General features: G+C 43.7%; 1 protein-coding gene across 1 annotated transcript in view; it reads right to left on the reverse strand.

Moving 5' to 3' along the window:
* The window catches only part of LOC126483633 (waprin-Thr1), a 185,716-nt gene that overhangs the window by 18,477 nt on the left and 152,997 nt on the right, over positions 1-14,242 (reverse strand). Inside the window, exons 2-3 of the mRNA XM_050106691.1 lie at positions 9,403-9,480; positions 4,037-4,201 (exon numbers count right to left, since the gene is read on the reverse strand). Of these exons, the coding sequence (XP_049962648.1) occupies positions 4,037-4,201; positions 9,403-9,466 (229 nt within the window). The 5' untranslated portion in view covers positions 9,467-9,480. The remainder of the gene's footprint in view (positions 1-4,036; positions 4,202-9,402; positions 9,481-14,242) is intronic.

The raw sequence follows: 14,242 nt of genomic DNA on the forward strand, positions 1-14,242 counted from the left end.
CCTCGCCACCTAACAGTAGAAGATCGTAAAGACCAACCAACGACCATCTGTGTGGAACTGCTTGTGCATTACGAGGCTGTTCGTGAAATTTTTTTTTTCGAACATAGTCGCATGCGATGGAACATGGGTTCATCACTTTGAACTGGAAAAAACGGCAATCCATGGAGTGGCGCCACACCACCTCTCCTCCGAAGAAAAAGTTCAAAGCTACACACTCAGCCAGTAAAGTACCAGTAAAATCATGTCGACGGTCTTCGGGGACTCTGAAGGGGCTATTTTACTTGATGTCCTCCCTCATGGTGTAACGATCAACTCTGAAGTAAATTGTTCTACCCTCAGGAAATTGAAGAAACCACTTCAGCGTGCCTGTCCCCACACAAATCCAAAAGAACTTCTCCTTCTCCATGACAATGCAAGGCTTCACAAATGCTCTGAAAAGTTCATTGGACTGTTCTTCCTCAGTCACCCTAAAGCCCGGATCTCGCAACTTACGACTTCCATCTGGTTGGTCCAATGAAGGATGCACTCCAAGAGTAGCAGTGCGTGGATGATGGGGAGGTTATTGATGCAGTAAGATGTTGGCTTCAACGCCGATCAGTAAGCCCTCCCATTCAAGTGGCGCAAGACCAACGCACTGAAGGGAGATTATGTTGAAGAATCGGGTTTTGTAGCCAAGAGAGTGGGGAATAATACGGTGCACAAGAATCCTAAATAAAACCATCCTGCTTTCAGAAAAAAAATGTGCTGCATTATTTGCTGGAAACCTCACGTATAAAAAATAAAACACCACCGCCAGGACATTCCCGACACACTATCTAAAAAACCTTTGTGACGAGAAGAACTGTATTAATGTGGGGAAGCGTTCACTGAAAACCCATTTGTAATGTAACAACAAAATATTATGCAAGAACTATAGCCTTTTTCCAAATCGAAGAATACACCGACAAGCTTGTTGAACTGCTGGTCCTAACTGGGTCAGGTTATCGAGTGATACGTGACATCTTCTGAACCTCCACTGGAAGCGACTTATTAGCAGTGACCTGGTTTCCGGAACCCACAGTAAGCGCCAGTTGACCGTACAGTCCAGTGTCTTCCCTGTGGAGCAAGGGACACTGACACTAGATAACTACTGGTGTTGGTACGATCCCTCCATAGTTTTACAGTTGGAATTAAAACAGGGTCTTCCCACAAGTTCATAGTTCTCCTGTCAGCCAAATTTAATTAAAACCGTAGGATGACCTTTTTCGACAGCTAGTTCGACTACTTTAACATACTGTATCTGATAAGGCTGAGAACGGACACAATCACAAGCAAGTGACAAGGTAGAATTCAGCTGTTGTAGAGAGGAATGCCTGTGTCGCTCGATAGCGATGGAAAGCTGGATTCTGGCTATAACTGGCAGTAATTTTCTAATAAAATTCATCCACTGTCCGGGCGGCGTGATGTTGTTAGGAGACATCCCTGCTCTCGAGCAGCTGCTATTGTCACAAGCTCTTCTCCCTCACATTTGCCTTCGCCATCCGACAGGTCGAAATATTCTCATCCATTGGGCACCGGTTGAACCTTTGCATAGACGCCCTCCTGTTCATCATTGCAGAACTACGCTCATCATTCCACCAAAGGTCAGGTTGGCTCCTAGGTGTTCCTGATAACTTTGGGATGGACGCATCAGTGTCTCAACGGACCATTCACTCCGCTCGAAAACAGTTGACTGACTGTGATGTGCTCTTCATGAATCCGACGTGCCAGTATGACGTCTGGTGATACCCAGGACGGCTCTTGACTCGAACGTCGGGCTTGTTTCGTTTCCCTGGCGCTTTTCCCTTTGCGGTTGGCGGGAAAGAGTAATTTTAGAGGCACCTTCTTTACATTGAGTGTTAAAGTTTTGCTTTTATGTCGTGTCATGGTTGCCTAGCGTACTGTATCCTTACCCTGTTCGCTTTTGCAGGTACATATCCAGGTATGGGTGTTATGGTAGATTCTGTTTCTCTGGACGTGGTTTGCGTCGAAATATCCACCTTAGTGACATGTTTTTCCACCAAGGAAGCGTAGGACGTGGCACAGACTGGGGGTTTCGTCATCTTATATTCTTTCTTGGCTTCTGCATAAGGGATTCTTTTTGTCACGTTTATTTCCTTGCTTTTTTTTTTCTTCAGTGAATATTGTGCAGTCTGAGCTCCAGAGTGGGTGTCTCCCAGACAAATTGATGCATTTAGCTGACTGCTGGTCAGTGCCAGGTTTATGGGTTGCCTTTCCACATTTCCCGCAAGTTTTTTCACCTTCGCAACTCAGTGTTGTGTGGCCAAATCGCTATCATTCGTAACACATCGTAGAGTTAGGTATGTAACATGTAGCCCTAAACAGAAAGAAACTTGCCATATGGTACTACGGTAGCGATGGAGAATTGAGGGTCACAATAAAGATGGCGGTCTTCTGTATACCTCCATTGTTTCTTCGCATTCTTTGCATCACATCGACTTATTGCCTGTGACACTCTTCTTGTTTCAGTTCCGAGGTAGCCACGTCCATTACGTCACGGCATGTTACCACAGCATAGCCTGAGTCGAGGAAGGTGTGCATCTCAACAACTATGTCAAATTCACCTAATTTTTTTAGATTTCGTTAGTATTTTCTCCTGTTTCGACCTGTCAACACCAACCAGCAAGGAATCTCTCAACAACTATGTCAAATTCATCCAATTTTTAGATTGTCTTAGTATTTTCACCTGTTATATTCAACCAGTAAGGTATCATTTTACAATCTTTTAACCATTTTTAAGGTAGTAGCTTTACCTAAACGTTTACGAAAATAGAAAGGAGACACTTCAAACGTCCCCTCCTTCCTCACGATCACTGGAAACACGTCCTGATCCTGAACTCATTTGCCAGTTTCAATCAGCTTATCAGCATGACTAGACTTCTTCAGTTCTTTTTGTGATTTTGTGAGTGCCGATTTTGTAAGTAGACTCTGAGCTGCGTCAAGTTGGAGCGCCTCCCAGCCTGACACGACAGCTCTAAATATCATAATGCCTCCGAAAACACTAATCGACTTTCGAAGAATGAAACACAGTCGAATTCTTCTCTTTTAGAAATACGATACTAGCAGCAAAAATTACTAAACTTCCACTTGAGAAAGAGAAGTTAGTACTGATACGTCAAATTCGTTTTTCAAAAATATCTAACATAGTTATGAAAAGAGACTATATGTCAAGCTTCATTTGTGCGCTTTTCCTTACTCATTCTTGTAATAGAGAAAGAACATATATTCGCCAATATCAAAGTCCGATTATATTAGTTTTTACATTTTTTTCAGAGTAGGAATTTCATTAAACTTCGAGAGTCACGGAACTATGACGGTCAGATAATCAAAATGCTTTGGCCTGAGATATTTTTTTAATGAGAATATCTATTACTGATGTTTTTTATCTTTTCAGATCACTAAACAATTTTTATCACAGGCATTACACCGTTGGGACGCCCCTTCTTGACGCGATAAAATACGCACTCGGAACTTTTAAAGAACTCACATTTTGCAATGTCATTTAGCTGCAATATCATTTACCCGCCAGGGTAGCCGAGAGCGCTAATGCGCTGCTTCCTGGACTCGGGTAGGCGCGCCGGCCACGGATCGAATCCGCCCGGCGGATTAACGACGAGGGCCAGTGTGCCGGCCAACCTGGAGGTGGTTTTTAGGCGGTTTTCCACATCCCACTAGGTGAATACCGGACTGGTCCCCAAGTTCCGTCTCAGTTACACGACTCACAGAACATTTGAAAACGTTTGCACTCTTTCATGACTTACACTAGACGCAGACAGCTGTGGTACACTACTTCCGTCCCGGGGGGTTCAGGGTGGCTGCAGGAAGGGCATCCGGCCACCCTCTGAAAGTAACACTGCCAAATCCGTCATAACAAAGCCGACCGCGCGTTGGAGCGGGACAAAGGCCCAAGAAAGAAAGAAAGAAAGAAAGAAATTTAGCTGGAATATCATTGCTTTGAAGAAGTTTGTCTATCGAGAGAGCACGTTTGAGGACTGACCTGAATACTTGTCCTGGACGCTGGTGGAGGAGGGCCTGGCGCAGGACTGCGAGCCGCAGAGGTTGGGGCAGCACTTCTCCGCCGAGGACAGGCACTGCCAGTCGCTGGTGCAGCGCGGCGTGCACTGCTTCACCGTCGACGCCAGCGGGCAGTGGCCGGGCCGCGCTGACAACAGCACAAAGCGACACTTCAGAGGCCAGCGCCAGAGACGGCGCACGTTTGCACCGCTGTCTACGTCAAAGAATAAAATCACTTCCTCGTATGTTAAAAAGGTAAAGCTGCAACCAGTCGCAGGGTTAGATTGAACACCACGGGGCTTTTCTAGGCCTTGTAAGTGGCATGTCTCTGTCTTCCTCTGACATTACAATTAACGCAGCGCATATAGGGGACCTACAGTTTTAGGTGGACCCCGAGCCACGGTGCAGCTCGTTATTTTTCACGTCAATAAACATTTCCACAGATGAAAGAAGTGGTAAGTGAAATACAAAAATCCTAGAATCACCGACTATTTTACCACCGAACCACTCTTGATAAATTACTAAAAAGTCATCTGACGGAATTTTGATGGACATGCATTCCGCTCCGAGGTTCCTCACTAGTCGACTCTTTATAGGCAAGCGGTCAGGCTCCGACACATATGAAGACTGTGCGAACTTTGTGCACTCACTCCAAAGAGTGCAAGGCTACTATGGGGACATCTTTTGGATCTGCTATAGTGCTAGCACCTAGGGCTTTGGAAGTCTGCGTAGCTACACAGTACCTACTGTGTGAGTACACCACCAAACTTGCTTGGCCGGCCGAAGTGGCCGTGCGGTTAAAGGCGCTGCAGCCTGGAACCGCAAGACCGCTACGGTCGCAGGTTCGAATCCTGCCTCGGGCATGGATGTTTGTGATGTCCTTAGTTAGGTTTAACTAGTTCTAAGTTCTATGGGACTAATGACTTCAGCAGTTGAGTCCCATAGTGCTCAGAGCCATTTGAAACTTGCTTGCTGCATCACGTGTCCGCAGTGTAAACACGAAGCATTCAGTATCACTATCGGTTACGGTCACAACGTTTTGGTTCATCAGCATTTATGCCAACGGCCTTCCCGTAGTGGTAACACCAGTACGTCAGATCATCGAAGTTAAGTGCTGTTGGGCTTGACTAACACTTGGATGGGTGACCGTCGGAATCTACAGAGCGCTGTTGGCATTCAGGGTCCACCCAACCCTTGTGAGGTCAAATGAGGAGCTCCTTGGTTGAGAAATAGCGGCTTCTATCATAAAAGCTGACAACGGCCAGGAGAGCAGTGTGCTGACAACTTGCCGCTCCATATCCGCATCCAGGGATACCTTTCGGATGAGAATCACACGGCGTACGGTTGGTACCATTGGACATTCCGAGGCCTTTTCGGATGGAGTTTAGTTATAAGGTGATGTCACTCTGTCCTCTCTGACATACACCCTTTTAGCCACACCCATACCTTTTACTGTTGCATTTTGTCTGTGTAATGTTCGTTCTTCTTTTCATTTCCATTTCCTTTATTCGTTTAGGATGATATCTCCGTCGATACTACTACTAACACACATTATTTTCACAATTACTTCGTCATTATTATAATATATTACTTACTACTATTACTTATTATAACCAGTACTATTATCAAACAAAACTTTGTTATCAGTTACATCATGTAAGAAGTTCTAAAAATCATGTAAACACGACATATTCCAAATGTGTAAACAATAGATGATAAAGACAGAAATAAGTAAATATCCAGATATAATATATTTAAATGTAAAGCGTTCTCTCACAAACACACGAGGCAAATAAAATACGTGATTATGAGCGATTACCATTCCATTACTCGTATTTTATGAACGAACTTTACCCTTACTTTAATAAATTAAAACAGCAGAATGGTGGTTTTCTTATTGTGACTTTCAATTATTTGAATCTATTAGGCATGATTATAGAAATATTCAACTCCAAAGGAGGCGAGGCTGGTAAGCAAACAGATATGGACAACTCCCTTCATCATTCTAGTGACATGACATACATCACAACCAATTCGCAGGTTTCAACGTGCCCTTTCGTAGAGCGTACTAGAATTAGAAAAGTTTGCCTTAACAATGAAATCGGTTAATCTTGAAATATCATGGCTGCGGTGTTTTTCCTTTAGTTATAATTTGTCGCCCTGACACATGTTGTTACCACCGACTTTATGAAATGGTCTGCTGCACGGACTTAGTGGATACAAAATTTTACGACGCAGTGGGGCCAGTACGTTATGCTCTACAAAATGACTGATACTTGAGGGGGCAGCTGTTAGCTTTCTTACGTGATTGCAAGAACTGGAGAGAAAAGGAGCATTTCTGTAAGCACAAACAATGTTATCTCGGGTCGTAGCAAACTACAGTATAATTCGATGGTATCGTGAAGAATGTGAGGTCACAGATGTCAATCCAGTAGTGCTGAAATGATGCCTTACTGTTAGAACAAATTAGTCGGGAGTTCTAAATATTATTCGGTTGTATTACTCCCGCGTGCGAAACCGTTTGTGGGAGAGGGTATACAGTTGCCACTTGTTGTTACATTTTACCTGTGTAGTGTTCATTCTTCTTTTCATTTTCTCTACTTTTCTTTTAGGCAGGACTTAAACACAAAGTCTTGCAGTCCTCTCGTAGTTACACCAGCACCGGTTTCAGCTAAGCACCAGTTTCTCGCATTTTCTCGCATGTGCCACTGAAGTTGCATTCGATAAAGCTGACAGAAGAGTTGCAAACAGTGCTTCATATGCGAGGCATATGTTAGTGCCTCTGTCCATTTTCGTGTTGTATCGTGACACATGTTAATGGCGAGACGAGTTTGGTCCAAGCTTTAAAATAATGGGACTTGATCGGACTCCATCACAGATTATTAGATGGAAGTTTGAATAGTTTTAGAAATGACGATGGTATCGATATGTGTGTGGGTGGGTGGGTGAGACTGTGATCTTGGGGAATCGGTAAGTTTTAAGTCATGCTGAAACTTTTATGGATTTTTTTTAACATGTCTGAAAGATCTTCGTAAAGGTGCTGAAAACCCAGATGCTGTGTGTCTAAAACATGCACCGATGAGCCAAAACATTATGTCACCTGTTTAATACCGTGTTGTTCCACTTTTGAAACACAGAACAACAGAGATTCTGCTTGGTAAGGATTCTACAAGTCTTTGACAGGATTCTATAAGTATGTGGCACCAGGTGACTACGCACAGATCAGGAAATTCACGCAAATTACGAGATGGATGTTTACAGGCACGCAGCTTTCGTCCGATATGTGTTCCCATGCGTACAGATCACGCACATTTGCTGGCCAAGACACCAATGTGAGTTCACTTTAATGCCCCTCAAATCACAGTAGCTTGATTCTGACCTTGCAACACGGACAATTACTCTGCTGGAAGATGTCATCGCCATGGGGGGAGACCTCAAGCATGAAGCGATGCAGGTGGTCCGCAGTAATGTTCATGTTGCTCACTGCTGTCATGATGCCTCCGATTACCACCACAAATCCCATGGAAGCCCAACCCAATAGCATAATTCTGCCCTCACCGGCCTGCATCTGTGGCGCGGTGCATGTTTCGTGCAGCCATTCGCATGGATGACGGCGTGTAAGCACCCACCCATCGTCCTGGTGTAACAAGAAATGCGATTCATTCGACAGGCGACACGTCTCTATCGATCCATGGTGAAAACTCTGTGATGCTGTGCCCACTTCAATCATACCTGACGATGTCGTTTGGTCAACTCAGGAACATGTAATTACAATGAAATGAATACTTCTATCTGCATACAGTCGTTGATGTAAGTCACGGGGACAGTTGAAAATGTGTGCCCCGACCGGGACTCGAACCCGGGATCTCCTGCTTACATGGCACACCCTCGATCCATCTTTTTTTTTCCTTCATATTGTTTGGTGTTGTTCGTTGTGTTTGGTCTGGGCGGACGTCACAAGACATCCGTTCAAGTTGATCGTTGATTCCTTTTACTCAGTTTTTTACTACAGAGGGCGAGCAGCCCTCTGATCGAACACGCTGAGCTACCGTGCCGGCGCCTGAGCTACCGTGCCGGCGCCTGAGCCACCGAGGACACAGAGGATAGTGCGACTGCAGCGACTTATCTCTGGCACGCCTCCGGTAAGACCTACATTCGCAACTTATTGTCCCCACTCTATTCATAGAGCCCCTGCCCATTATACTCATTACTCGCGGCTTTACTGCCGATTCCCAGAGTTCGGGACCTTTTGTGCATCCGCACAGAAGAAGATGGTCAAATGGCCGGTGAGCCTTAACTATATGTATATGAAGATGGTATCTATTCTTTCGGACATGTCCGAAAGAACAGATACCATCATCATATATATATCAGGAACATGTAGTCGGTTGTGTGATGTGGAGCTCGATGTTCAACAACGTACTCCGAAACACTTATGACTGCACCAGCGCTGTATTCTGTCGCCAGATCAGCCACAGATCACTCCCTATCCTCGATTACCCTGTGGAGGATCCTTCGACCTCTACGTTTTGTGACGAGCCGTGATTGTCCAATACCACACGCCCAGCTCGTTATTTTATCGTCCTTCAACCACTTTCCAAAGGCACTCACGACAGTAGTACTCCAACAGGCGACAAGCTTCGCCGTTTCAGATATTCTCGTTTCCTGCAGCAGCGCCACAACAATGTGCCCTTTGTCATATCAATGGATTTCCACATTGGCGACCCGTATCTTCGCTATAATGACTGTCCATTCGTCTCTCTTCCGCTTACACTCTTTCTCTTACTGCTTTACGTACCCGCGATACCACCAGGAAGCATTCAATCTCGCGGTGGGCAACAGTCAAAATGTTTTGGCTCATCAGTGTATACCATGATTAGGACGACTGCTTCGTTGCACAATTATGTTCGTATATATAAATGTACAACGTATATTGTGGAAGGAAAGGCAAAGAATAATTTAATGCGATTATTATTCCCTGGCCTTAGAAAAGACACAGTTCCGTTTCGATCCATCGCCGTAACTACCTAACGCATTTACCGATCACCTTAATGTATGTATTTCAGGGTTGTCTTATCTTGCTATTACAATAAGACTCACGTCGAGAATGTTATTGCAGGAGATTAAAGTAACTACTGACTAATGTTTTTAGCAGGAATGTATTTAACTTGCAACCAACTATTATTATTTGTTGTACAGTGAAGCGGCCAACTATTACTATTTGTTGTACAGTCAAAGGTTGATTCTGAGATGCTCACTGCCCTATGAGAAAAGAGACTCTTGTAGGTAAAATGGTTACGCTAAGAACATTTCTAGCAGATAGTCCCGCCATCAACTCAAAATACTTACATCCTTGAGCAGAAACTTCCGCCAGCACTAGGAGCACGCCAACTGTAATCACCGAGAGTAACATCTTGCGCGAAGCTTCTGAAAATAAAATGTTGTACATAATAACGAGGTTATTATAATTAAAGCTAGCGAGAGAAATTCACAGGTAGTTTAAGAGAGTACACTAACACGAAATGAATTTTTGTGAGAAATAATTATACATAAATGACTGAAGGCTCACACTCCAGTACAACCATGTTACTGCCATTAGAATCAATGTTTTGTAAAGTAACACTTAGAGAAAATGCAAATTTCTACGATGGTGACATCAGTCAAAGAAGACACGTTTTTTTGGATAAACCAATCTGATAATACATGAATATATGAAGATGGTATCTGTTCTTTCGGACACGCCCCAAAGAACAAATACCACTGGTGATCTTGCAGCTCTCGAAAAATGAAATTACAATAAAATCCAGAACATTAGCTGCTTACAAGCACTGATAACAGATACCATCTTCATATAGATACGGCTTACCGGCCAGTGATCTTCTTCAGTGCGGATGCACTCACATTGCCCGAACTCTTACGGGAATCGGTAGTCTGACTGCCGCGAGTAATGAGTATTGTGGGCAGGGGCACTACAAATGTAGTGTGTGGACAGTAAGTTGGAAGTGTGGGTCTCACGGGGAGGGTGCCAGAGATAAGTCCCTGAAGTCGCCCTATCCTAGAGCGATTCTAGAAACAGAATGAGAAATTGTTGTGGAATCTCAAGATTTGCTTTTGATCAACTTCTATGCTCCGACAGGATCTACCGGTAGACGGAACAGGGGTGTTTTTTATCGCGATGAAATTGAGCTGTTATTCTCCAGTGGCTGTTCGAAGATTATATTGGGCGGCGATTTTAATTGTGTTCTACGCAAGGAAGACCAGTGTCCGAATTTTAATTTTCGTCAGGAGTTACAAGCTTTAGCTGATGGGCTGGACTTAAGAGGTACCTGGTGCTATCTTCGCCCACGGGTGACCGGATATACCTACGTTACCGGTACATCCGCTAGTCGTCTGGATAGATTTTTATATCTGAAGAAATTTTAGGCGCTGTTGGGGATTGTGAAATATGGCCTGTTAATTTTAGCGACCACTGTGCATATCATATAACACTTAGGCATGTCCCGCAGAAAACTTTTTTGGGTCGAGGCGTGTGGCAACTGAACATTGCACTGTTGGAAAACGACGACCTCAAGACGGATCTTCTTGCCACGTGGCAATGGTGCCTCCAGCGACAACCAAGATGTAGGGAGCGTGTTAATTGGTGGACAGAGCTCGTGAAACCGCAGATAAAGAAATGTCTTTGTCAGTTTGCCAGGGCCAAGGCGTACTGGCAGAAACAGACGTTAGAGTTTTATTTTACCGGTCTCCGACAGTTACATAATGATTCAGCTGCATTGCGTGACAATTTTCTTCGCATTAAGCGTACCAAAGCAAAAATCACCGCTTTGGTCCGTGAGTCACTGGCAGGAAAGCGAGTACGGACACGCGCTTCCGATGACACCTCTAACGAGTCAGCGTCGTTGTACCTCGTCATACGGGAAGATAAACGAGGCAGACAAAAAATAATAACTCAACTGACGGATAACGACGGGCATGTCTATAATGAGCAAGGCGCGCTTAATATTTTCATTGAGATTTATTTCAGACAACTTTACTCCATGCCTGACATAGATGTGGAGACGGGGGAGGATTTTTTGTCTCACATTACGGCAGCGGTGGATGCGGAAGACCGCGCACAACTTCTGGCAAGCATCACTAACTTGGAAGCGAAATCAATCATTACTTCTGCTGCAAAGAGGAAAGCTGCGGGGATAGACGGATAACCGGCTGAATTTTATATTCGGTACTGGGATGTCTTTGGCGACTAACTGACCATAACGTATAATGAATTGTTAACAAATGCTGAATTTCCACCGCAGTTCACCGAGGGACTGATTGTGTTAGAACCCAAAAAGTCAAAAGGGAATGCACTTTCGACCCATAACCCTACTCAGTGCCGATTTCAAAATCTTTACTAGGATTATGAATACCAGACTTAAGCCAGTCCTTAGCAAAGTACTTGCCTCTTACCAAATGAGTGTGGTCAATGGCCGTTCAATGATAGACGCCCTGAGCGAATACAGAGATATTGTGTATTTGACCTGGATTTGCAAGATCACATTGGCAATAGTATTTTTTGACTTCGACAAAGCATTTGATAGAACTAACCATAGATTTTTGTTCGGAACGGCGGAAAAAATGGGTTCCAACACCATTTCGTAAAGATAATAAGGAAATGTATTTGCAATACATCTTCCCGCCTGAAATTCAACGGCCGTTTAGCAGCCCCCGTGCCAATTCAACGTGTGCGACAATGGTGCCCGCCTTGTACGACTCTTTTCGCCATTGCTATCGTGCCACTGCTGAAGACGTTTTGTGTCATTTTACCGGGACTTCAAACGCTGAACACAAAGACGGTCTGTCATGCCCATGCTGACGATATCAGCGTAACTATCAACAACAGTGAAGAGTTAGATACAGTGCGTCGTCTTGTACACCAGTATGCCAGCGCCTGCGGTGTGCGACTCGATCAACTAAAATCCAAAGTTCTACACTCAGGTCCACAGCCTCACTTCGCGAACACTGCTTGGTTAGAGGCAACCCACCAGTTCAAGCACCTTGGATTGAATATCACTCCAAATCCACGGGACATGGTGAAAGTGAATTGAGAACAGAAGCTTAACGTCCTTCGAGCTTTGATTCTAGAGCACAACATGTGGTCTTTCGACAGGATTCAGAGGGCATTCCTCGTCAATTGTTATGTTCTCAGCAAGATTTACCACGTTGCCCCAGTTCTACATATACCTACTGATACTGCGAATAGAATTTTAGCATTTACCAGCTGGTAAATTTGGCGGGGTAATATTTTTGAAGTCGCTTTCGAGGCTACCGCTTTACCTCGATATAGAGGTGGTCTCGCCATTAAAGACGTTGAATTGCACTGCTTGGCGATTTTTCTGACTCGAACATTAAGGATCATACAAGGCAGTTAGACAGGTCTTACAGGTAGTCTATTCCAGCAGTTACGTCCACAAGATTTGACGCCACCGATAAATGTTGGACATATACATTCCGAGCTCGTTCACATACGCAGATATTACGTTGAGTTGAGCTACGTTCATCAACACCTGCAATAATTCAATACTGCAGCTATCTACAGTGCATTCGCAAAACGGCAGCAGAATAACCCTATTGAATTGAAGTATGCTGGCAAGAACTGGAGACAAATTTGGATGAATGTCAGCAGTCCTCATCTTCATTCTCGTGTTGCTTCCGTACGGTATGATGATGTGAATGAGGTGGTGCCTACAGCGGAAAAATTTTGCAAAATCGACTTACGACCTACTCCGTATTGTGACACATGTGGCCATGCGCAAACATTGCAACACCTACTTCACTGCAGAGATCAGACGCTACTGGACGAGAAAAAAAGTGGCACTTATCAACAGAACGACGCCCTCCGCAATGCGACTGCAAGATCTATTCCACCCGGACTGGCAATTATTTCCGAAATCTAAGAACAATAGCTATACCTGGTTAATCGAAGAGTACGTATATTATATGCTCGCAACTCAAACGTCTACTCTTTCTGATTATTATTTGTATCTTCTTACCGAATATCGTGCGACTAAAATAATATGAAAGTGTAAAGAAAAGTATCAGAATTTTCTAACCGTGGCTTTGCATGATGGAATGCTTTAAGAGTGCGACCCATCTGCAGTGTTCTTTTGTTTCATTTCTTCTTATCAGGGTATCAACTTTTATCAGTTTTTACGGACAATATTGCTTCATAAAATGCATATTCTTTGCAACAAAGGAAAAAGAGAAGCAGGACGTATACAGTGTACAAGACTTGTTCAGGAAAATTCTATTTGTTATATCAGAAAATGAAAGTGGAAATGTTGTTATTGTTGCGAAATTGCAGTAGATACTTCCTGTGAGTTAGTATGGGCAGAGGTCATTGTTGGCAACCGGAATAAAATAATAATTGAATCCTTTTACCGACCTCCCAATTCAGAAGATACAGTTGCTGAAAGGTTCAAAGAAAACTTAAGTCTGATTCCAAACACGTGCCCGACTCATACGATAATAGTTGGTGGTGAGTTTAATTTACCCTCGATATGTTGGCGAAAATACATGTTTAAATCCGGAGGTAAGCATAAAATATCATCCGAAATTGTGCTAAAGGCATTCTCTGAAAATTATTTCGAGCAGTTAGTTCATGAGCCCACGCGAATAGTAAACGGTTGCGAAAACACACTTGACCTCTTAGCAACAAATAATCCTGAGTTAATAACGAGCATCAGAACCGATTCAGGGATTAGTGAACACAGGGCTGTCGTAGCAAGATTGAATATTGTAATCCCGAAATCCTCGAAAAATAAGCGAAAAATATAGCTATTCAAAAAAGCAGATAAAAATTCACTTGACGCCTTCCTGAGAGACAATATCCACTCATTCCAAATTAATAATATAAGTGTAGACCAGATGTGGCTTAAATTCAAAGAAATAGTATCAGCAACAATTGAGAGATTTATACCAAATAAATTAACAATCCTCCTTGGCACACAAAACGGGTTAGAACACTGTTGCAGAAACAACGAAACAAACATGCCAAATTCAAACAGACGCAAAATCCCCAAAATTGGCGATCTTTTACAGAAGCTCGAAATTTAGCGCGGACTTCAATGCGAGATGCCTACAACAGTTTCCACAACGAAACTTTGTCTTGAAACCTGGCAGAAAATCCAAAGAGAATCTGTTCGTGTGT

The sequence above is a fragment of the Schistocerca serialis genome, chromosome 1 (assembly GCF_023864345.2).
Source record: "Schistocerca serialis cubense isolate TAMUIC-IGC-003099 chromosome 1, iqSchSeri2.2, whole genome shotgun sequence".
In the NCBI taxonomy this organism is placed as follows: Eukaryota; Metazoa; Arthropoda; class Insecta; order Orthoptera; family Acrididae; genus Schistocerca; species Schistocerca serialis.